Source organism: Leguminivora glycinivorella, chromosome 7, assembly GCF_023078275.1.
Source record: "Leguminivora glycinivorella isolate SPB_JAAS2020 chromosome 7, LegGlyc_1.1, whole genome shotgun sequence".
Classification (NCBI taxonomy): domain Eukaryota; kingdom Metazoa; phylum Arthropoda; class Insecta; order Lepidoptera; family Tortricidae; genus Leguminivora; species Leguminivora glycinivorella.
This window is the reverse complement of record NC_062977.1, coordinates 9,680,424-9,706,853: the sequence shown is the minus strand read 5'-3', so window position 1 is coordinate 9,706,853 and position 26,430 is coordinate 9,680,424. Positions and strand designations below refer to the sequence as shown.

At 37.1% G+C, this 26,430-nt stretch overlaps 1 protein-coding gene across 3 annotated transcripts in view; it reads right to left on the bottom strand.

The window, feature by feature from the left end:
* Positions 1-26,430, bottom strand: part of LOC125227777 (trafficking kinesin-binding protein milt) — an 84,388-nt gene that overhangs the window by 39,096 nt on the left and 18,862 nt on the right. For 2 of the 3 annotated variants that reach the window (XM_048132109.1, XM_048132104.1), the window contains exons 2-3: positions 16,872-16,976; positions 4,451-4,555 (exon numbers count right to left, since the gene is read on the bottom strand). Coding sequence is in view for 1 of the 3 variants with exons in the window: in XM_048132104.1 (XP_047988061.1) it covers positions 4,451-4,555; positions 16,872-16,976 (210 nt within the window). In the remaining 2 variants the exon portion in view is untranslated. Of the gene's footprint in view, positions 1-1,997; positions 2,326-4,450; positions 4,556-16,871; positions 16,977-26,430 lie in introns of those variants that run through there. The other variant, XM_048132108.1, reaches the window with a different exon arrangement.

Sequence of the window (26,430 nt, the reverse complement as noted above, 5' to 3'; positions counted from 1 at the left end):
GACATTCAACAACCGTTCCAAAACCGCCCAGGTTTATAAAGCTTGTATAACTTTTAAAAAACGAAATCTCACGAGTGCGTATACTATTGCCGATACTATTTTAGTAACATTGGCCTTCAACCTTACATATAATTGAACTGCAATGAACGCTATTCGCGGGGAATTTGGCGAACTGACAAACGTGATAACACTAAAATAGTACGTAGTAATTACGAGGGTAAAAATAATCCTGTCTAAAAATAAAACGTAATATAGGTCATGTAAGCGCATCAAACGCGATTAACTAGAAAGTAGGCGTTTTATTGAACTGCACGAGGAATTTATTTATAGAAGGTCAATTGCAAAGGGCAGCATCTGGTTTTAGAATTATGTTTTTGAATTAACAATTCAGTGAAACTCTTCTGAGAGTTACATAAGACATTTTATAAACTTGATTAGAATTTGGTATGAAACGTAAAAGTGTTATTAACTTTTTCTATTCCCGAACTGTTATTCGTCATTTACAGAGTCTTGCATAGATCTTTAAAACCCTACATAAAAGTCTATTCCCCAAAGCCTAGAGCCCGCAGCGTCGGCGCACGCGCGCAGTAACGAAAAAATTGAAAACGCATTGTTTGGCTCTGTAACCATGGCAACGCGTTGTTATAACGATACTGCGCGCGTGCGCGGTAAGCCGGCGGGGGATGGCTTTAGGCAGCTGCGCTGGCAGTGCAAAATACAGAAAACAGTGTGAATTTCACGAAAGCTATTCTAGAAAACTATTAACACCTAAGTGCATGGTCGTAGAAAAAGTATTGTATGCAACGGTGTTTAACTGAGTCAATAAATTCTAATGGCGTCTTTTTTAACAATTTTCGGCTTCGCCTCAAATTGTTACCCACTCCACTCGTCTTTTTTGACCTCCTTTAAACGCCTGTTGCATAAAATACTATAATAGTAAAGTTTACAAGGTTTTCATATGTGTATAATTTTCATTATAGACATCATAGGTACTTAGTTAAATTGAATATTTATCGTCTGAGAAAAAAAAAACAGCATGAAGAAATTGGGAAACTTGGGAAACGTTTAATTTAAGACGTTGTTGTTCTGACACACGCCAAAAGGGTACAGATGTAATACGTAATCCTCTACCGTCGTATTTTCCCGAAAACATTAGTATTAGTCATGCTACCATTAGGGATACATGCAACCGTACGTCGGGTCTTTGTTTGGTTATCTCTTCTACGCTTCTACGTATCATATCTTTCTTCGGCTCTTGATATGTATTCAGCAGCTCTAACAGGATAACAACAGCCATATCGAATCATTAATGAATTAAATTTTATGAGTTTTATGACATCAAACCGATAAATATATTGGAGTTGTAAGACTTGTTTAAATTAATTCAGCATCTCGTTTTGTACATACCTACTCTGTAATTCTGGATTTTACTTATATCTTCCACCCTCATAGAGACATCTGCATAATGCATAATATTATGCTAGAAACTAGTAGAATCAACCACTTCAGTTTAACCTTAAAGTTACTGAATAATTTATTCATATTTAAAGACGCGCATTTTTTTACAAATTTTGTGAAAATTATTCATGTAACAAATTAGATACCTATGTAAATGGTATAACAGCAGTCAAAATAGTAAGTAACTTATTATCGGTGTTTTCCTAATGTCATAAATTCATAATAACCACATGCAATTCACTATATATATTTTAAAACTACGCTACTTCACTTGAACACACACCAAACTACATTGTAACTGTAACAATTAACATATTACGTTATGTGATATATTAAGGTAATACATATACTGAGTAACTAGACCTCAAAGATATTGCTCGGTCATAGTAAAAATATTCGTAAACAGATATGGTTTAAAGTGAAGCAAACAAACCAGTTACGTATTTTGTAATATAATTACATACATATGAGTATATTTTTATTTTATAGTTTATATTACATAAATATAGTCAGGCAATAGTAACGTTAAAGGCCCTCACGTTCAAGACAACAGACGGCGGCAGCTGTTGCGCGGCGGCGTCTCCTCGCAACCCTTAATCGATGCGCGTCGAGATCTACATTATAATACTATCAATACCGTATGTAAGAAAATAAAATCTCAATCACGGGATGGATTCAATGGCAAAGAAAAGCCCGGACGGTAGAGCCTAATCGATAAGGAGTTGACAGCTCATGCGAGTATTAGGATTGTCGGAAACGCGTTTGAGTGCATCGGGTGCAGCTAACCGGTGGATATTTAGGTGCGGGCGTTGCAGCGCGGTATTGATCGGCGACGGTGGCGGTACGCGTGGCGCGCGGTCCGGCGCGCCCGGCACAGTGGGCGCCGCGCGCCTCCCGCGCCGCGCACGCGTACTATCAGCACTGATAACTGACTGCTCGTGGAACTTGTTGCGACGAGATAAAGTCTAACAATGGTCGGTTGTCGGAGTCAGTACGAAGCCGGCTGTCATACAACGCGCCCGTAGAATATAGCGTTACGTAAGACCCCGTTCACACGGCAATACCGCACGTTCTTTCGAACTGATCTTACCAAACGACTAACTGATTTGGTGAACTGTATGGTATAATGCCATATAAAAATGATTACTACACGACCCCACTACCAAAAGTACTACAAGTGGAATGGTAATTGCATGTGCGTAATAAGGCAGCTGCCTGATTAAAACTGTGCGAGATATACATTGTTTTTGGCATACATTTACCTTAATTTACTCGCCTTATATAGCATCACTACCACTTGTACTCCATATTTGGATTCTCCTAAAGAAGTAACTGAACATACTACATACTCGTACTTTCATTAATGCCAAGGTTGCGGAAATTTGTCTTACACAATGCAAATATAAGTGCATAAAAACAATCAAAATGATATTGAATTTACGAAAGGTCGTCTGCAGTTATTGATTCAGATAGTAATTTCAATAGGAAATTGGATTTAAATATATTATATCAATGATTTTCATAAGCATACAACCTTAGGGACACAGTATGTATATTTTACAACAAACTTTATAGCCATAGAAATGTGGATTGGCAAAGTATTTTAATGGAATTACACAATTTCTATTATAAAAGTACATTAATGTAAAACAGGGCTGCTGTTAAACTGAACTGAAATAAGAAAAACAGCAGTGTCGATCTAAACAATTAAATATGAAGGTACTTGGCAACCTGTTCCTGCTCCTTAACTTGACCACAAAGGTATGCCTAAATTTTTAAACACTAAGTTGACAATGATCGGTATGATTAAGAACTTTCTTCCCACTTTGGTATCCCAGTTAGCGACAGGCCTTTCACACAGCTACGCACAAGGGCAATTGCGCAATGTTATATTCGGATTTCACAACAACGAGCCCGCCCTGTGAAACCTTTCGTCAGGATCAAGTTTCACAACGAAGGGGCGTTTTCTAACAGCCCCCAAACGAAGAAAGGAAGAAATAATACACTAATATTGCGACATTTACAATTTTTGAAACTGAAATTGAGGTAGAAGAGTAGCTTTGTGAAATATATTTTACCGCTTATGAAATACTTGGGAAGTATACGTTTCTGCGGTTGAACTGATTTATTAAACAATAACGCTAATTTACAAAACACGGATTGCAATGACTTCGGTACAAGATTAACTACCAATGAGAACTAATTTTTATCAACCAGTGTTAGTAACTCGTTAAATGGGAGAGTTTATTTCGACCATTATTTCATGACGTCCTTTCTTCGCGTGTTGAACTTACTTATGTCACGGCGAACAACTTTACAGCCTTAAGTGAGGTTTGGTCTAGCAATAACATGCATGCAATTTTCATTACATTACAGTAGGTACTTATCTGATTAAATTTTAGAATACTTCAGTAGTCGGTAAAACTACTTTTAAATCATCTGCATTTTCTCCCTGGTCTATAAGCTAGGTAAAACAGTCTCCGTCTCCGCCTACGAATACATTACACACACAAGAACACAATATACGCTCTTTAGTCCCGCACCCATCCGGCTCTTGCACTGTCCGTGTCTGGACGAACTGGACGAAGTAGATACAATAAAAAAAGTTTAATGCCCTATAAAGAATGGTCTTGAAAATCAGTAAAATATTTGCCAGTCTTCTCCACATTGACGTTTATAAAAAATAACTTACCAAATTACCAGTAGGTTATTCACTTTTGGGTATCAGGTCAGAATCCCACTGAATAATCGCTCAATCGCTCTAAGTCTGATAGCTATCTGTCCTAACCCTCTAGCCAAACGGACAATAGTTGACGCTCCTCCGTGGCGAACGATATCTAACTGGATCTGTCGCGACACGACAGTACGTAAGAGCAATAGAGATAACCACGATACGCTCTATACGAAGCGTTAACTATTACAGTCGTGGCTAGACGGCCTGTCGTATCAGTCAATGTTAATAGGCCAATGAATAAAAAGGGTATGTACTTACGGAAATAATTAAGCGTCTCCCTGATCTGATCGGGAGTGAGTGCTAGGTCGTTGTCGCTGACTGGCAACGCCGGCGATGGGATGAACCAGTCCTGGTTCTCGTAGCCTGTAAAACAACATTCGCGAGTTAATATCAAAAGTTATCTGCATAGTAGATACTTTAGTAATAGAATATCCTGTTATAGTAATTGTTAACAAACTATCAAATGCCAATGCCGAGATACAAAAATGAAGAAAATAACTTTTCTGTTTTAATTTTGGACAATTACGCTGCGTCAGCTGCGTGATTGCTGAGCCATTTACGGTTTTAACATTTGACTCTCAATAGCGCAAATCTTGAAAAAACAATTTAACTAAAGCCCTGAATATCTCAACAAACGTGGTGGTACTTGCTAATGTTCTATTAGGTTTGCCTGACGTATCTACCTACTGATATCTATAGAAATACAATAGGCAGATGCGTATACATTAGAACCAATAATATTTTAGCGGAACAAAAACATAAACCGCACTTTATATTTTTTAAACTGATACGATGGTGCTACAATCGCAATAAACGTCCAGTGGCCGCTGGAAGTAATTCGATAATATCAATTTGTACGCGGCCCTGGAGCGGGATGACGTCACGGGAGCTCTGAATCATGCTACTGCGAGTGATCACTCAGTTCACATCGTTATTACAACCGAGCATTATATGTGGCAGTCATATTCGCGCACATCGTAAACATGGGCATTTTCAGAATTTGGGACCCCCCAATTAGCGAAAATTATTAACAAAAATTAACTCACTGTCAGTTTTGTGACGATAATTAAGCATGAAATTTCAATAAAAAATATGGTTTTTGTGTTAATTACATAAACTTTAAGCGATAATCTACATTCAGAATGTGAAAAAAGGACATTTTTAGACAGATTTTATGCTTAATTTGTCGTCACAAAACTGACAGCGCGTTAATTTTTGTTAACAACTTTTGCTAATTGAGGGGACCCAAATTCTGAAAATGCTCACATATAGGAATGCAAATCGCCCTTGGCTTCGTGTGCAAAGAAAATTCGTTCAGAGCCTTCCATCGTTCTTTCGCCCGCTCCTTACATTGTGCATTTTTGAATAGGTATTGTCCTCATCGTGTGTTCAAGCTCAGACGTTGCACTACCAGTCTACCACACCAATGGAATACTCGTATTGGTTGAGGATTTTAATAGACGTGAATATAATTGCTGAATTTTGTCTCTTTTCAGGACAACCCATATACCTGAAAAAGGTGTGTACTCAATAACACATCTGAGAGAAATTTGCATTGTGAATTTAACAAGTTCGACTTGTTGCGGTTTATCCGTTTGAATCAGCCAAACGTATGTTTAAAACAATATGTGTCAGGTTGTTTTTATAAAATCGACTTGTTGATTCAAATATATTGCCGATTCAAATGACAAGTAGCTTGTTGTTTGAACCAAAGAGCACGTAGGCGCTATTTTAACCAAAAAACTTGTTGAAAGAACATGAAAACTGGTTGTATTTTTTCTCAGTGCATTACACTTTAACCAGACGTAAAAAATAACACGTATAATAGTTACACAATTTTATAATAATAACAATCATAAGACAAAACCATTATCCAGTTAAAACGCTGGCAATTGAAGCGATCAATAACCACATTAGTAACGGAAAATTAAAGATAATTGGCTAAAACATTACACGTAATGTGCCTAACCTAATATAAGACATTACATAACGCTATACGCAAACAACGCAGATTAAACTGGTTTAAAATAATAATCATAACGTATTTACATCCAACTTTTAAACAGTGATAATGCAACTGCTAGTGGAAAAGGAGTTCCTTTCTTGTCTTAGTGTGTCACCACCTCACCGCGTTTTCAGAATGGCATTACAATACATTTACATACAAATCCTGCCCACATGTTGTTACGTTACGCAGCCGCAGCCATTTAATCGTACATATATTTGGGTGACTTGTATTAGTAAGCTCAAAGTGTATTGATTAATAGGTAGAGTACCCTCTTGGATTGTCCCATTTGTTTTTTTTATTATGTTGCTAAATTCGTCCCATTCTGCTTTCGACACCCATTCGTCACTTTCGTCAGTAATAGATCAAGAGCCCAGGCCCGCCAGACCTTCCTCAAATTCTCAAGGATGAAACTTTGGGACAATGTAGAGTTCACGTCGGCGTTTAATGTGTGCATATTTTCTAGTTCGGCCCATCGGCCAATTTTTTGCTATCAAGTGATGAAGGTGAAAAAAAAAAGTGCTTACTTTCCTTAAATTCTCAAGGCTGATTTTTATATATGTGTTAGAGCACGTTGTTAGAAATTGGTTATCATCAATGCCAGACCGTTTCCGCCGGCCATAACTTTTACCAGACGCGACAAAGTTGGCAAAAAACGACTCTAACTTACCTCATTTTCTCAAGCCTGATTTTGATATATGATACGCAGGGACCTACAACTAGACCGTTTGTAAGCAGCCAGAACAATCGAATGGACCCAACCATCCGCCAGACCGACTTAAAGTTTCGATATGAGCATTAGTAGAATTGAAATATTCCGGGTCTATAAAAGCTAAAAACTTGAATTTTCTACATTAAGCTACGTGTATATTGTATACTTGACGTAATAAGCGACTTTCAAAAATTTTACTTTTAAGGAAATAAAAAAATGAAAGTTTATATGTGGTGCAAGATTAATTTTAAGCTATGAATTTTATTTACACTGCGTAAGTACATGTGTATTTTATTATAAATATAACTTTTACCAGACGCGACAAAGTTGGCAAAAAACGACTCTAACTTACCTCATTTTCTCAAGCCTGATTTTGATATATGATACGCAGGGACCTGTAACTAGACCGTTTGTAAGCAGCCAGACCAATGGGATGGACCCAACCATCCGCCAGACCGACTTAAAGTTTCGATATGAGCATTAGTAGAATTGAAATATTCCGGGTCTATAAAAGCTAAAAACTTGAATTTTCTACATTAAGCTTCGTGTATATTGTATACTTGACGTAACACGACTTTCAAAAATTTTACTTCTAAGGAAATAAAAAAATGAAAGTTTATATGTGGTGCAAGATTAATTTTAAGCTGTGAATTTTATTTACGCTGCGTAAGTACATGTGTATTTTATTATAAATATAACTTTTACCAGACGCGACAAAGTTGGCAAAAAACGACTCTAACTTACCTCATTTTCTCAAGCCTGATTTTGGTATATGATACGCAGGGACCTGTAACCGGACACCGGACCGTTTGTAAGCAGCCAGACCAATCGGATGAACCCAACCATCCGCCAGACCGACTTAAAGTTTCGATATGAGCATTAGTAGAATTGAAATATTCTGGGTCTATAAAAGCTAAAAACTTGAATTTTCTACATTAAGCTACGTGTATATTGTATACTTGACGTAATAAGCGACTTTCAAAAATTTTACTTCTAAGGAAATAAAAAAATGAAAGTTTATATGTGGTGCAAGATTAATTTTAAGCTATGAATTTTATTTACACTGCGTAAGTACATGTGTATTTTATTATAAATATAACTTTTACCAGACGCGACAACGTTGGCAAAAAACGACTCTAACTTACCTCATTTTCTCAAGCCTGATTTTGATATATGATACGCAGGGACCTGTAACTAGACCGTTTGTAAGCAGCCAGACCAATCGGATGGACCCAACCATCCGCCAGACCGACTTAAAGTTTCGATATGAGCATTAGTAGAATTGAAATATTGAAATTAATCTTGCACCACATATAAACTTTCATTTTTTATTTCCTTAGAAGTAAAATTTTTGAAAGTCGCTTATTACGTCAAGTATACAATATACACGTAGGTTAATGTAGAAAATTCAAGTTTTTAGCTTTTATAGACCCGGAATATTTCAATTCTACTAATGCTCATATCGAAACTTTAAGTCGGTCTGGCAGATGGTTGGGTTCATCCGATTGGTCTGGCTGCTTACAAATGGTCTAGTTACAGGTCCCTGCGTATCATATATCAAAATCAGGCTTGAGAAAATGAGGTAAGTTAGAGTCGTTTTTTGCCAACTTTGTCGCGTCTGGTAAAAGTTATATTTATAATAAAATACACATGTACTTACGCAGTGTAAATAAAATTCATAGCTTAAAATTAATCTTGCACCACATATAAACTTTCATTTTTTTATTTCCTTAGAAGTAAAATTTTTGAAAGTCGCTTATTACGTCAAGTATACAATATACACGTAGCTTAATGTAGAAAATTCAAGTTTTTAGCTTTTATAGACCCGGAATATTTCAATTCTACTAATGCTCATATCGAAACTTTAAGTCGGTCTGGCGGATGGTTGGGTCCATCCGATTGGTCTGGCTGCTTACAAACGGTCTGGTTACAGGTCCCTGCGTATCATATACCAAAATCAGGCTTGAGAAAATGAGGTAAGTTAGAGTCGTTTTTTGCCAACTTTGTCGCGTCTGGTAAAAGTTATATTTATAATAAAATACACATGTACTTACGCAGTGTAAATAAAATTCATAGCTTAAAATTAATCTTGCACCACATATAAACTTTCATTTTTTTATTTCCTTAGAAGTAAAATTTTTGAAAGTCACTTATTACGTCAAGTATACAATATACACGTAGCTTAATGTAGAAAATTCAAGTTTTTAGCTTTTATAGACCCGGAATATTTCAATTCTACTAATGCTCATATCGAAACTTTAAGTCGGTCTGGCGGATGGTTGGGTCCATCCGATTGGTCTGGTTGCTTACAAACGGTCTGGTTACAGGTCCCTGCGTATCATATACCAAAATCAGGCTTGAGAAAATGAGGTAAGTTAGAGTCGTTTTTTGCCAACTTTGTCGCGTCTGGTAAAAGTTATATTTATAATAAAATACACATGTACTTACGCAGTGTAAATAAAATTCATAGCTTAAAATTAATCTTGCACCACATATAAACTTTCATTTTTTTATTTCCTTAGAAGTAAAATTTTTGAAAGTCGCTTATTACGTCAAGTATACTATATACACGTAGCTTAATGTAGAAAATTCAAGTTTTTTAGCTTTTATAGACCCGGAATATTTCAATTCTACTAATGCTCATATCGAAACTTTAAGTCGGTCTGGCGGATGGTTGGGTCCATCCGATTGGTCTGGCTGCTTACAAACGGTCCGGTGTCCGGTTACAGGTCCCTGCGTATCATATACCAAAATCAGGCTTGAGAAAATGAGGTAAGTTAGAGTCGTTTTTTGCCAACTTTGTCGCGTCTGGTAAAAGTAATATTTATAATAAAATACACATGTACTTACGCAGTGTAAATAAAATTCATAGCTTAAAATTAATCTTGCACCACATATAAACTTTCATTTTTTTTATTTCCTTAGAAGTAAAATTTTTGAAAGTCGCTTATTACGTCAAGTATACAATATACACGTAGCTTAATGTAGAAAATTCAAGTTTTTAGGTTTTATAGTCCCGGAATATTTCAATTCTACTAATGCTCATATCGAAACTTTAAGTCGGTCTGGCGGATGGTTGGGTCCATCCGATTGGTCTGGCCCCGTAGCCGAATGGCATTTCTCCGACGCCAAACGAAAGCGATACGCCGCTGGCTCTGTCGCGCCAATACGCAAGCGCGATAGAGATAGATATCTACTAGCGCTTCGTTTCGTGAGCGTTTCGTGAGCGATTGTGCCATTCGGCTAGCCACCCTGGCTGTTTACAAACGGTCTAGTTACAGGTCCCTGCGTATCATATATCAAAATCAGGCTTGAGAAAATGAGGTAAGTTAGAGTCGTTTTTTGCCAACTTTGTCGCGTCTGGTAAAAGTTATATTTATAATAAAATACACATGTACTTACGCAGTGTAAATAAAATTCATAGCTTAAAATTAATCTTGCACCACATATAAACTTTCATTTTTTTATTTCCTTAGAAGTAAAATTTTTGAAAGTCGCTTATTACGTCAAGTATACAATATACACGTAGCTTAATGTAGAAAATTCAAGTTTTTAGCTTTTATAGACCCGGAATATTTCAATTCTACTAATGCTCATATCGAAACTTTAAGTCGGTCTGGCGGATGGTTGGGTCCATCCGATTGGTCTGGCTGCTTACAAACGGTCTCCCTGCGTATCATATATCAAAATCAGGCTTGAGAAAATGAGGTAAGTTAGAGTCGTCTTTTGCCAACTATGTCGCGTCTGGTAAAAGTTATGGCCGGCGGAAACGGTCTGGCATTGATGATAACCTATTTCTAACAACGTGCTCTAACACATATATAAAAATCAGCCTTGAGAATTTAAGGAAAGTAAGCACTTTTTTTTTCACCTTCATCACTTGATAGCAAAAAATTGGCCGATGGGCCGAACTAGAAAATATGCACATATTAACCGCCGATATGAACTCTACATTGTCCCAAAGTTTCATCCTTGAGAATTTGAGGAAGGTCTGGCGGGCCTGGGCTCTGGGTCTATAATCTTTGTTGTCTTTAATCATATTCGTTGCTTGTCTTTTTCTTATTTCACCTCATTCGTTCCATTTTTTTTTCTTTTGAGGTACGTAACTCTAAAAAGGCAGGCGTGAGGCATATCCAATAGTTCTGGTTCAAACGAATATGTACTTGTAAGTCAGTGGGCCAATGAAAACCGACCAGCTAATTCATCAGCGGAAGGGATACATTTGATCACAATTCTTGAGTCTCGAGTCAAAATATGGTTATTATTTAATGGCTAGAGGTCTTTTCTATTTTAAAGCCGGACCACCGAACTTTACTTTGTTAACTGAACATGAACATCTGCCGACGTAGTTCGCCTTGCGCCCCCGTATCAACTAATGGCGATATGAGGAGGCAGGTAAAGATGCGACATCTAAATGCAGCAAGTTGACAGCTGGTATGCAGGGGCCAGCCCCGCGCCGGCGGGCGATGACTCGAGCGGTGAGACACCAGTATTTATAGCCGAGCGCCGGCGCCGGAAGCCGAGCCCGCAGGACTTACTGGTACGGAACACTCCTGCCCGCTTCACTAACACTATACATTGTCTAGACGGCCTGAGAGCGGCTGTATAACTTGACCTGGAGATTCATAACAAGCGGTCGTAATCGAACAGCGGACTCATGTTCGTTCACCGATGATTGATGGCTAGCTATGTGTCGTGAACTACCAAGATTGCCTGACTCGTCGCCAACATAACTTGACCTGGAAACAACTTTACGCGTGATCAGATCGAGTAACTATACCGGGTCGACGGTGGACTACTCTATTGTCTGAAGCTATCGATATCATTGTACTGCAATGTGCAATCCACGCTGACAGAAGACATTTACTGAGACTCCTCATCCTCTTCTAAGTTCCTACTATATAAAGTTAGGCAACATTATACAATAGTCGACTTCAAACAGGTGGAATTGGTCGTAACCGGTTAATAACAGGATCAACTCAACATACACAAATGCAGTCGCATCACAATGTAACTAAATATACAGTCCATTAGTCCTTACGTATACCATTGATTTCGTAATGCTTATCACATATTCAAATCATTCCTATCCCGATCCCGTTATCATCGGGATGCCCTAACGGTGGTAAATCTATCTCAAATGCGTAATTTACAGTTACATTCCAGGTAAGATACAGTTCATGTGTCGTTTCGTTCAGCACGCATTGCCGATGTTAGGACAAGGTACGTACATATTATTAAATTAAAACGGGACTTAATCGCGTAAAACTTACGTTTTATATTTAACCCGACGTTTCGGACATGACATTACGTCCGTGGTCACGGGTAGACTGGCTGGGAGTTGTATCAACATCTTCTAGCTGTACGAGTTTTTCGAACTACCCGCACTTGATTGTCATCAGTCACTTTTACGCTAGGGTTGCCACTCTGCCTACATACAACACTCACGACATCCGATGGTATGTGAGTGTTGTATGTAGGCAGAGTGGCAACCCTAGCGTAAAAGTGACTGATGACAATCAAGTGCGGGTAGTTCGAAAAACTCGTACAGCTAGAAGATGTTGATACAACTCCCAGCCAGTCTACCCGTGACCACGGACGTAATGTCATGTCCGAAACGTCGGGTTAAATATAAAACGTAAGTTTTACGCGATTAAGTCCCGTTTTAATTTAATAATATGAGTGAAGATCGTGTTAGTTTAAATCAATATAAGGTACGTACAGTCAACCAATTAGAATCCTAGGTCACTCTAGAACCCTGTCGTATTGACACCGTGCTTTATTTGCTACTAGCTTTTGCCCGCGGCTTCGCTCGCGTTAGAAAGAGACAAAAAGTAGCCTATGTCACTCTCCATCCCTTCAACTGTATCCATTTAAAAAATCACGTGAATTCGTCGCTCCGTTTTGCCGTGAATGACGGACAAACAAACAGACACACACACTTTCCCATTTATAATATTAGTATGGATAGCAGTCACTTTGACTTTTACTGTGAAAGGGTTCTACAGTGGCCTAGGATTCAATATTTTACCGTGGTGATTATTTTCTATTCCCGGTCTTTATATTTATTTTTCTTTATTTTCTCACATTAGCATTAGCAGCATAGAATATATCAAATAGTCAAAATAAATGTATAGAAACACATTGTCCTGATTCCTATCCTCGCTGCTTACAGTTGCCTGGCTGATCTGATCTTTCTACAGTAAAATACTGCAACAAACAAGGAAAAACCTGTTAAATGTGTGTAATGTGTGGTTGACTGGTAGAGAATGCCTTAAGGCATTAAATCCGCCATTTGTACAATTTTATGTCGTGTAATATAGTCTAAATAAATAAATAAATGCCGGAGCCCATTTAACTAAATTTCAACTGTTCCGTGAACCAGATGTCAATCACGATAGACTGCCAGGAAGTAGTTTTTCACCAATGGGTTTTGCAAGCCTTCCGGGCAAGCGGTGTGTAAAGGAAAACTTTAGTTAAATAGAGTTACAACGTGACATGAACGAACCTTGGTTGAAGGTCTTTAAGTAAACAGGATAATATGATTTAGATTAGATGTATTTATTTAAAAATATTAAGTGTAACATAATTTCTTCTACACTCATCTATACGAATTTATGTTATGATAGTCATAGTCAAGTAGGAAATAATGATCATATTGATCATAATGATAATGATCGTCAAATTAAATTACCCACAGGTCAATAAAAAAATGGATTACAGTCAATCTATTTACAATTATAGTTCTGCCACTTCCATTTATAGTTCTTGACATCTAAGATAATGACACGCAGATTTGTGAAATTACGAATGAAAATGAAAATGAAATGAAAATGAAAATGAAAAATGAAATGAAATGAAAATGAAATGAAAATGAAATGAAAATGAAATGAAAATGAAATGAAAATGAAATGAAAATGAAATGAAAATGAAATGAAAATGAAATGAAAATGAAATGAAAATGAAATGAAAATGAAATGAAAATGAAATGAAAATGAAATGAAAATGAAATGAAAATGAAATGAAAATGAAATGAAAATGAAATGAAAATGAAATGAAAATGAAATGAAAATGAAATGAAAATGAAATGAAAATGAAATGAAAATGAAATGAAAATGAAATATTTATTTTTCAAGTAGGCATATTACAATGCGCATATGAACGTCAAATAAAGCTACGCCGGCTCTAACCCTACGCCTCAGCCTCGAGAAGATTTCAGTCCCCCCTCAGTTGGGAGGGGGTATCCACTATGGGACCGGCAAGAAACTCGGCGGGCAACTTCTTTTCAAAACATTACATCTTATAACTAACATGCATTAAATAACAAGATACAATTTAACATGCAAAAGTATTCATCAAAGAATATGAACAGACTAGGTACCTACTCTATGGCAATTAATTTCAATAAATTATATTATTGCTTAATAATACGTCGTTCTTCTTCAGAGAAAACATATCAAATTGTCACAGAAGAAAAAGATAATATGAATCTCAATATCATTAAATATGTAATTTACCTACACAACATAAAATATAAAATATTTGATGTGCTTTCTTATCTGAACTGTGTCCTCTATACATAATACAATTATTTTAATTGCTATTCGTTTTTTGTAGTTTCTGGTTCGGGCCATGCATGTTTGTCTGTCAAATAGTCCTCGACTCTGTAATAAGCCTTTAACATCAATGATTTTTTTAAGTAGTTCTTAAGAGCTGGAAGGGGTAATCTCAAAGCAGTGTCAGGTAACTTATTATAAAAATGAATGCATTGCCCAACAAATGACTTCTGTACTTTACGGACACGAAACTTCTTTATGGCAAGCTTATTTTTGTTTCTAGTGTTATAATTATGGATATCAGAATTCTTAGTGAAACAGTCTAAATTCTTAACAACATAAATTATACTATCATAAATGTATTGGGAAGCTACAGTTAAGATATTAATTTCTTTGAAGAGTTCTCTTACTGATTCACGTGTTCCTAAGTTGTAAATAGAACGAATGGCTCTCTTTTGTAATACAAAGATAGTCTGTATGTCAGCTGCTTTGCCCCAAACCATCATCGCGCGATAGATGTATTTCGATACCCTATATGTATTTCGATTTTTTTACTAAAAAATCTTTATTTTCCAATGTCAATATAAGACGAACATAGATCGGCAATCAATTTTGAAAGGCGAGATGAGGAAGGAAGTTCTAAAATAGCATTTAATGGTAAAACGATTACTATAAACGTTTCAGCTAGAACAGTTCAATAAAAATGACAGATGGTTCGTTAACAGCTTGCTTTCACTTTAGTGGTTAAACCATACAAGCACATAACTAATGTATTTACCCATCAAGATGGTATTAAATAACCAAGATATATTGAGGAATTTAGTTACAAGTTACATAGAGCACAAAGTATGATTGCTTCTCGTTTGATCAATGGGTGACATTTGGTGAAACCGAGTCACAAGGCCTCGCCAATCTACTTAGATATTGTTAGGAAAGACTTGCTTAGCGACATCGTGCTGCGTGCAGCCGGTGCAGCCTATTGAACATGCAAACTTAGTGACAGAAAATGTTTTCTTTTGTTTAACAGAACTATAGGTATCGGCAACAAAATTTCTAGAGGCAGAGAGGAAAAGCTAATATTAATAAAGTCATTTTAATCATTTAAGAAGTGCAAAGGCTATGATAATGACGAAAAAGCTTTACACTTTCTTCGCCACTACAACGCGAAAATATACGTCCACGACCCAATTCCTGGCGTTTACAAGAAGTCGTTGAAACTAAACTGGGACAGATACATTAATTTTCTATTTGCACGAGAAACCCTATTCAATTTCCAAACGAAATAGGCCGTGGGAAAATACGGGTAATCGAAGATATCGAAGGTTTTAGGAAAAATATAGTAGTTATTGATTGATGAACATCAAAGGATACCTTTAGTTAGCATAATAACTACAAAATGTATGTACCTACATGATACAGAAAACAATGTTTGATAAACATGTTTGTCAAAACATACACTGTGATTTTGTCATATGATCATATAATGTAGGTTGAACAAATTCATTAATCATTATGGCCAACAAACACTTACCTAACTAAATTTACTAAGGGGCAACCCCTGGACGCGCCAAAACCATCTGCCGTTTCATACATTTAGCTGAGCCACATGAGAATGTTTTCTTGATCTTATTGAGAAGAGAAGCTGATCAGGATGAAATGTCCACCCGTCAAAGTATGGTCAGACGCAAAAAATGACCCGTATGTACCTTCTAGAAACGGATCCACTATGCTAAACGATATCTCGTGATCGTTTGGTATCATCAATTCATCACATATCTCGTAAGTAGGTAATTGGCCTGTATGATATTTACTGCAGACCAAGCTGATTTACCAATAACATACAAAATACGTATGATGACATGAGAAAGTTGTTATCGATATCGTATAATACTATAAACCTAAAAGCTAAATAGGTACCGTCAGGATCACGTAACCAAAACACAAACAAATATAGGTATCTGTTGTTATATCTGTTTAGTCTTAGTCTTAGTTACTAATAGTCTCAGGACAGAATGCCCAGTTTCGTTAGATTTGTTGCTGCTATCACGAGAATAACACGCTTGTCTAGGTCTAAGGACCAGATTCCTGTCGTCAACTATCAGGCGCAGCATACCGCATTAGTGGGTCTGTGATGTCCGTTATATCTACCTCTAAGTTTTTAAAAAGATAGCATTCTCCATTTTGTACAAATTAGATTTTTTTGCGAGATTAGAGATAGTATGTCGAATATTTCTTAGTAACACCGTTCGTTTGGTTCGGTTCGGCGTATCATTCGCTACCGAATATCAAGGACTAGCATTCCAGCTTTTATTTCCTTACGCGCCCGTGAGTCGATCGAAATTACATAAATTCTAATAAAGACAATAATTAACAATCAATCAATCGTAGAAAAGTAGCATAGCTTACCTCCAAATTGTGTGAGACTGTCGGCTCGAAGGCGATATTTCGGTATATGTTCTTGGAGAAGACTAACGATTTCTACCTCGGGCACCTCCTCGCTATTGCACACTTCTGTAGACAATGAGAAAATTGTGATTAGCACGGCCATTTCTTGCGAGATACTCTTATTGATTGAATGCTCTATAGAGCATGGAAACCCACAAAAAGACAGTATCGACTTCATCATAGTAACTTTTGATATCAGTACCTAAGATTTACATCAATCCGTTATGGGGCGCAAAGATATAAAGAAAAAATACATTGCTAAATCATCTTTTTGTAATTTTTTTCACAACCTTTTTATGTATTACTACGTGGAGGCATTGCGCCTTGAATGGATGGAGGATATCTTATAATCTGATGTGTTACAGGGTTCTTCAACAAGGGACATGCTAATCTGTAAAAACCTGTATATATGCAATTATAACTATATAGTTAAATAATAAATACCTTACTCATTATATACCATTGCAAAATTAAGCATTTATAAAACAGACGTTTCAACTTCAAATGAATGTTGTTACGGTGTACATAAAATGTAAAGAATCGAAACGGCAATTGGAAAGGCACAACAGCTGCGCTTTCAAACCCGCGGCGAAGATCGAGATAAAGTATCAATGGAAATGCAAGTCCGAAAGCGCCGTCGTGACTAGAAAAGTAAAGTAATAAGCACTTATAAATGCAGCTGTATGGGGCGTGCGTTTTCTGCGTTTAGTGTAGATTTGGCCTTGTATCACTAGTTCTTTGGCGTTCTACTAAAAAATAACTAATGTGACTCTGTGATCCCAGGATTACAACTAATTTTATATTGGAGGCATCATTCAATTGAATAGCATAAGAACACAAACAAAATACTCCACTAGGTAAATAACTACCTAACAGTTTAAAAACCCGTGAGATGCATAAAGATTTTAATGCAACAAGGCTACGCTGCAAATAGAACCAGTCTATTACCTTTTACATAAATTAATCAACGTCTTAAATATTTTTAAGGTTCCGTTTTCCGTTTTTAACCCCCGACGCATAAACGACGGGGTGTTATAAGTTTGACGTGTCTGTCTGTCTGTCGTTCTGTCTGTCTGTCTGTCTGTCTGTCTGTCTGTCTGCTTGTCTGTCTGTCTGTGTGTGTGTCTGTCTGTGGCATCGTAGCTCCCGAACGGATGAACCGATTTCGATTTAGTTTTTTTTTGTTTGAAAGCTGGGTTAGTCGGGTCGGGAGTGTTCTTAGCCATGTTTCAGGAAAATCGGTCCACTATGTCGCGGTCGGGAGTTTTTCAAAATTGTAATTTTGAGGTTAGGTTATGAAGTAATAGAACAGAACCCTTATAGGATCGCTCGTGCGTCTGTCTGTCCATCTGTCACTGCCAATTCAACAGTTTTACACGTGTTGAAAAGTGTACCTACCTACTGAAATTACTCACGAGCATTTGCTATAATGTATAATGAAGCGCCCAAGTATGGCGACCGCAAATCGTTTTACACGCTTCATCTCTATAGTAGTTGGTGGTTAAGATCTGTGGCCTGAGGTAAACGATCCCTTCAGCTCGGAACGCATCGAGAATACGCCTGCAGCTCGCGAGCAACCAGACAGAATCAATAGTTCCCCCGGTCAGCCACCCGCCGTCTGCGGGGGAATGCACCCTGCAGAACTCACAATGCATTCCAATACCTACAATCTAGTTTTCCACTAGAATCTCAATAAACCCGTCCTATAATCAATCTGTACTTGGTAACTCTCGTGGCGCAGTGCTTGCGAAATGCATATATTGTAAACGGAGTGATGCGCGAAATTGTGCATGATCCGGCGCGAAGGTTGTGCAAATATGCGCAGACGGTTTTCGTGTACAAGATATTGATATCACATATGAAATTCGTCTTATACGGTTAACTATTTTTTTAATACAGTTGCTCAAAAAGTGCCCGTTTGGCTGTTTAGCGTGCGAGAAGTTGTATTTTACGAACTAGTGCGTAAAAAGTATACGTTCCATTTTACGACTACTTACCGAGCTGTTTTAATATTAGTCTAGTTTTACTAAGACGGAATAAAACTGTAAACATACTATTAAGTGATTAATATTTAAAACACTAATATTTCATTGTTTACTTTCAGTCATACTAAACATAATTTATAAAATGGTTTATATGTACTTTGAAAAACCGGTCATAATGAGTCGTGTAAACAGAACATGGTTGGAACGAAACGCGTCTTCTACTGTCAAAGTAGAGGCGCCTACCATATTTTAACTTAATGCACGTTCAAAAACCTCAATATGTTACGCGATTTGGTATAATTATTTTACGTCATTTGCAATACATCGGGTATAAATGGATCGATTAAATTAAAATGTAGTTATACATTAAACAATCGTCCCAAATCGCAAATGTTTATGTTTGATGAATAGCAAAATCGAAAATATGCACGCAAGTTTAAAAGCTTGAAGAAGCTTTTAAACTTATAATAATAATAAAAATATAATTGTATTGTCAAATAATGCGTCAATGTCAATGCGAAAATTGAGAGTTAGGATTGTTTATCGTTTTATTTCGTTGTAGTAGTGTTTTTTCGCAACTGTATTAAAAACGTCGTTCGTCACACGTGCCGAGAATGTCATTCTTCTCGCACTTATAATGAAATGTACTATATTAACAAGTGTTTCACTTAATTAGCCTTTATTTTTGGATAGATAATTTTGATTGTTGATTTAAAACCGTTAGTGCGTTTTCACATTATCCGATCCGATATCGGAAGTAGGAAGGATTTCAAAGGAAAAAATCAAAGATGGCGGCATAAATATGTCGTCCGACATCCAATATCGCATCGGATAGTGTGAAAATCTTAATATTATCCTTTTGTAACAAAATCCTATCAAAATAGGATAGCAAAATATTTGCAAGATTGTATTACAAAATTAAATAATTAATTAGGCACGAATATCGAAATCTCGTGCAATGCAATCATGTACAATGAACTGCAAAAGTGCATGGCGAATTTCTTAATGAATTAATTCATCATTTCTCCGTGCAATTTTGCAGCCCACTGTACTATTGAACAATCATGTCGTAAACTTTTACCAGCACTAACAGTCTCCCGATGCGATAGTCTACGAAGTCTACGTGATGCTAGTAGTCTATTATTCTCATGTGTAGGTACTGCTTTACGTCAGATCTGACATTTATTGTTTTTATAGATGAAATAAACAAATTATAAGCGATAGTTCAAACTCAATTGACAACCGGAAGGCGGAAAACTCGGTCGAATTTGCGAGAATTGTTTACGTTTAGATGGTCCTTCAGCTATTTGTACTTACTGTACAATTAATTGGGAGGCCCATTTTCAGCCTTTCAATCAATTAATTATGAAAAAGATCATGTTATAAAGATTAAAATTTCGTAATATGAAAACTACAAAACTACAAATTGCTTAACCAAGAAACTTTGCCTAATGCGCCCTAGTTCCCAAGATTTTGTGATCAACATGATTTGAATTTAAGTCTTTAATTAAAAACAATCGGTACTGTGACTGTATGTTTCATACGTGAACGTAAACGTAGCCATAGCCCGTAGCGTAACGACTACGGGTTATGGCTGGAGATAGCCGGTTCGACCTACAATGATATTCGTCGTAATTCGGATGTTAATGTGAATGTTGATGTCGATGTCGTCACATGCAAGTTTCATTGAATATCACTATAGGTAATAAGTATTTACTTAGTTAGATATTCTGATTAGAACTAATGGGAAAGTTTTCGTAACTTTTCTAACCTCTAGGATGTGCTGTTTTAAAACTAGAAGTGTAAAAAAATAGTGCATTTTGCAGAAGAGCATCAGCTATTTATGCTACAGCTACAAATTTTTAGCACGTTCGTTATCAATTGGCAGAATTCTAAAAATTTAACGGTCCACGAGTATGCGCGTACGGGTTTCAGAACATAAATAACACGGTAAATCAGCAGTAAAAACAAAATAATTTTTAAGAAAAAAAAACCGTCGCCTTTCGGGTTCTGGTGAAAGCTACTTGCGAATGTTGGATTATGTAGAAATGTGTAGGTATTTTTTTAAACTGCTTTTAATGCTTTAATTATTAGATGGCGACACAAATGAATATACGTATAACGTTAAGGTTTGAGGAGTTTCCTCAATTCCTCATGAATCCGATTATAAGAAATTGAAGCTTGACAAACTTTGACTTGAAAACTCAATATGCTTTACAAACATAACTAAATAAATGTCACTGTTCTGAATTTAAATGCATGCTTTTCTTACAAAAATACCAAAGTCACTATGAGTGTGACGTAAGCGCATGCTGTTCTTATAAAAATGGCAAAGTCACTATAAGCGTGCCGTTCAGATTTGAGGAGTTTGGTTCTGGCCAACATCAGCAGTTCCACTGCACCAAATGTCACTGTTCTGGACGAAAGTGCATGCTGTTCTTATAAAAATACCAAAGTCACTATAAGCGTGCCGTTCAGATTTGAGGAGTTCGGTTCTGACCATCATCAGCAGTTCCACTGCACCAAATGTCACTGTTCTGGGCGTAAGTGCATGCTGTTCTTATAAAAATACCAAAGTCACTATATGCGTGCCGTTCAGATTTGAAGAGTTCCGTTCTGGCCATCATCAGCAGTTCCACTGCACCAAATGTCACTGTTCCGTACCTAAATGCATGCTGTTCCTTTAAAAACACAAAAATCTCCATATGTATGCCTTTCAGATTCGAGGAGTTCCCTCGATTTCTCCAGGATCCCATCATCAGGACTGGGTTTTGAGAAAAATGGGGCCAATCTGTATGCATATACATTCAATCAAAAAAAAATTTTTCAAAATCGGTCCAGTAACGACGGAGATATCGAGGAACAAACATAAAAAATAAAAAACATAAAAAAAACATACAGACGGAGATATCGAGGAACAAACATAAAAAAAAAACATACAGACGACTTGAGAACCGTCCTTCTTGAGAGATTTGAGGCAACGGTTAAAAAATGGTGCATGTAATTGAGCTGCGACGCCTGCGACCGACATAGATTGACATATTTTTTACTTATCTAGAGATCTATCAGAGGACAAGAGTATAAACTAAGGTAGCAAGCGCGTAGCTTTGTGAACAGCATCTCTGGTCTTCGACCATTTGCGTCTCAGACATCTCCTGCATACAAACAGGGAGAAAGCGATCACGACAATGTAGATTAATGCCTCTAATGACCATAAAATGGGTCTCTAATGTTTTGCCGAGCGCTCAGTTCCTGGTACTGCGTATTTACACAATATCGATCGGTGTCTAAATAAAACTAGCACTGAATTTGCTGATACTTTGTAGGAAATCTTTCGGCAACTAAGTATGAAGATTTATATAAGTACGTTAAATGTTAATTGTGGAATTTGTAGATGCACTAAAATACAGTTGATTGCTTCCTCCAGCTTTCCGGCACACACTACTGAAACTAAGGGCCTATTCGCCGAATAAGATTTTAATAAGAATATTAAGAATAACTTTGTCGTTGGAATTGAATTTTAAGTTGTTCGGTAACTCGTTTTCGGACAACGATCTATGATGATGCTTACTTAAATCGGGTACTCGGGTACTTAGTTTTACCCATTACTGAACATTATGGTAGGTACTCCGGAACTTTGGGAGGCGCGTGCTGGGCCGAAGACAACAGATTGACACCCATATGTTATGACATTTACTCATAAATTAATTGGAAGTTTTCGTCGCTCGTGTCATGAGCCCCACGCAGAGGCAGCACCTGCCAGGATGTAATAAAAGACTATGTATTTGACAGTTGATAGAGCCTAAAACTTACTGTTTTATTTATTATTGATTTCTTCGCGAACTGCAGTCGCCAAATTATACCTTAATGTTTAAATATATCGATGATGACTATAAAACAAAGATAAGTGTGATGGAAAGTTTTGATTTTCACTCACACCCAAAAAGCGATCCATGTCTTATCTTATCTTAATATTTGCGAAAATCAATGTCGGTAAGAACAAGTCAATAAACTTAATATATTGAAAAAATTAGTTCTTACAGAACAGGGTTTTTATTGAGATATTTAGGGTTCATTTTATAGCAAGTTGATTTATAGCTATGAAAAATTTCTATCCATACTCTGTGAAGCGTCAATTCCGCCAGTTCCGTTCAATGATTGAGATCATTTAATAAATTTACTCAAGTCTTCCACATGGTCCAACCCAACCTGTACAGGTAGGAACTAGGTTTTTCGCCAATACAGTCTCCAGATGGGAGTTTTGTAGGCACTAATAGAAATAGAGATACCTAACACTTCTCGTGAAGTTCGTTGCAATTGAGCCCTGATATTGATTAAGTAATTGTAATAAGGAAATCCGTTGATGGCACATGTAGCTATGTGTGCATACACAGGTATTTTATCACATTTCCAGTGAAGCAATTATAGTATACTCTAAACTCGTTACGCCGGAGGAAACAACACGTTCCGCCAGATATAAGTTACGTTGAATACCACTAGACCACCCCGCCCGCCCGCTTTAATGGTAATTATGTTAGCCGCGTAAGCTAAAACCCGGGTTCGATTCCCGGCTCGGCCACCAGTGGCCTGCCTTGCCGTTTTTTCTTTGTATGATATCTATTATATACTTATAGTGTGTAGTAGAGTGACTACTTGAAAAATAACAAATCAAAAAAAAAAACAATTTATAAAATAATTTGATTTGTTCCCTAGTTGTATAGGTGGAACTTTGTTATTATTTTTCCCCACAAAAAGCATTTAACGCAAAAAAAACCCCACCCTTCATTGTCAAAGCGGTAGAAAGACATTAATTAATTACTCTAAACTGGCCTTGGTTTCACTCAACTCAATGTGAAACCTATCCTATAAAACTGCTAAGCAGAAATGAATGTGAATTTGCAGATACATAACAATTTGAATTAGAATATCTACAACTTAGCAAGAGTGTATGAATCAACTGAATGATGTACGGATCTGCATCTACACTGAGAGAAATTTGCATTGTGAATTTAACAGGTTCGACTTGTTGCGGTTTATCCGTTTGAATCAGCCAAACGTATGTTTAAAACAATATGTGTCAGGTTGTTTTTATAAAATCGACTTGTTGATTCAAATATATTGCCGATTCAAATGACAAGTAGCTTGTTGTTTGAACCCACAGAACACCCCACTAGAAGCCAAATGCAAGCGATATTGTTCGAGACGCAAATCACCAATCCTTGCGGGGTGAGGCGGGCGCGCACGGTGCTGCCATTGGTCGTTTCAAATAATGGCGCGCCTTTATGATTAGCAGTAGGGATGGGAATGGGACATGTCTATTATAGACAATGGTACCGGTACCAGTACTGTGGTGAATTTGTTTTGCAACAAATTATAATATTATAATTAAATTATAATAAGGCCTAGTTACCCTTCGGGTTGGAAGGTCAGATGGCAGTCGCTTTCATAAAACTAGTGCCTACGCCAAATCTTGGTAGTAGTTTCCAAAGCGGACCCCAGGCTCCCATGAGCCGTGGCGAATGCCGATGCCGGGATAACGCAAGGAGGATGATAATTGTGATAGCATCTCAATAAAAATCATTCTAGTAACTAATAACTAAACTGTGCATTTTTACTTACGTTTACTAAGTTAAATAACCAACTAAATATTCTAAACTAAATAAATCAATGAACTAAATACCACTACAGACTCTACAGATTCTAGATAATTATTCACTATTACAAATCTGCTTTCTTTTATATTTCATAAAATGGTAGCACATGGTACGAACGGCAGTACGAAGTTCCCGCAACAGACATAAACTAACATGGCCCCATGCCTAGTCGTTTACGTGAAAGGGATAGCATATCACATTGTTAACTCGGTAAAGAGGGATGGACGCGCCTCGGCGCCGCTCAGCACAACCATATTGACCAGTATAAATGAACTCCGCGGACAATAAACAATATTCAACAAAATAATTAATTTGACTTAACTGTGGAATGTTGTTCCATCTTTTTTACATGTAGAAGTGTTAGAAGACTTGCCACATCACTTTATGCTGTAAGAGACCATTGTTTGCAACCAAAATTGATTATTTAAGATTTTTTCCCGAGCGGACACGGACACTGTTAGCGGGTCGTATACTTGGGCGCTACTGATCGGTGTCGCACGCGTTCAAACTTTTATAAACCTGATTTGTCGTATGCTTGGTGACCGCGAGTCGCCCTGTAAGGGCCATCTTGTTGTATTGATCTGTGTTTGAACCAAAGAGCACGTAGGCGCTATTTTAACCAAAAGACTTGTTGAACGAACATGAAAACTGGTTGTATTTTCTCTCAGTGTAGGTATGAAAAGCTTTAGGATTGATATTGCAATGTATTTTAAGTTGCATTTTTAACCGTCGCCTCATATCTCAAGAAGGACGGTTATCAAGTCGTCTGTTATGTTTTTTTTTTTTATTTTTTATGTTTGTTCCTCGATATCTCCGTCGTTACTGGACCGATTTTGAAAATTTTTTTTTTGATTGAATGTATATGCATACAGATTGGTCCCATTTTTCTCAGAACCCAGTTCTGATGATGGGATCCTGGAGAAATCGAGGGAACTCCTCAAATCTGAAAGGCATACATATGGTGATTTTTGGTTTTTTTAAAGGAACAGCATGCATTTAGGTACGGAACAGTGACATTTGGTGCAGTGGAACTGCTGATGATGGCCAGAACGGAACTCTTCAAATCTGAACGGCACGCTTATAGTGACTTTGGTATTTTTATACGAACAGCATGCACTTTCGTCCAGAACAGTGACATTTGGTGCAGTGGAATTTCTGATGATGGTCAGAACCGAACTCCTCAAATCTGAACGGCACGCTTATAGTGACTTTGGTATTTTTATAAGAACAGCATGCACTTTCGTCCAGAACAGTGACATTTGGTGCAGTGGAACTGCTGATGATGGCCAGAACCAAACTCCTCAAATCTGAACGGCACGCTTATAGTGACTTTGCCATTTTTATAAGAACAGCATGCACTTTCGTCCAGAACAGTGACATTTGGTGCAGTGGAATTTCTGATGATGGTCAGAACCGAACTCCTCAAATCTGAACGGCACGCTTATAGTGACTTTGGTATTTTTATAAGAACAGCATGCACTTTCGTCCAGAACAGTGACATTTGGTGCAGTGGAACTGCTGATGATGGCCAGAACCAAACTCCTCAAACCTGAACGGCACACTCATAGTGACTTTGGTATTTTTGTAAGAAAAGCATGCATTGAAGTTCAGAACAGTGACATTTATTTAGTTATGTTTGTTAAGCATAAGTTTTGAAGTCAAAGTTTGTCAAGCTTCGATTTCTTATAATATAATCAATCGGATTCATGAGGAATTAAGGAAACTCCTCAAACCTTAACGTTATACGTATATTTCGTGTGTCATTTGTGTTGCCATCTAATAATTAAAGCATTAAAAGCAGTTTTAAAAAATACTTACACATTTCTACATAATCCAACATTCGCTAGTAGCTTTCACCAGAACCCGAAAGGCGACGGTTTT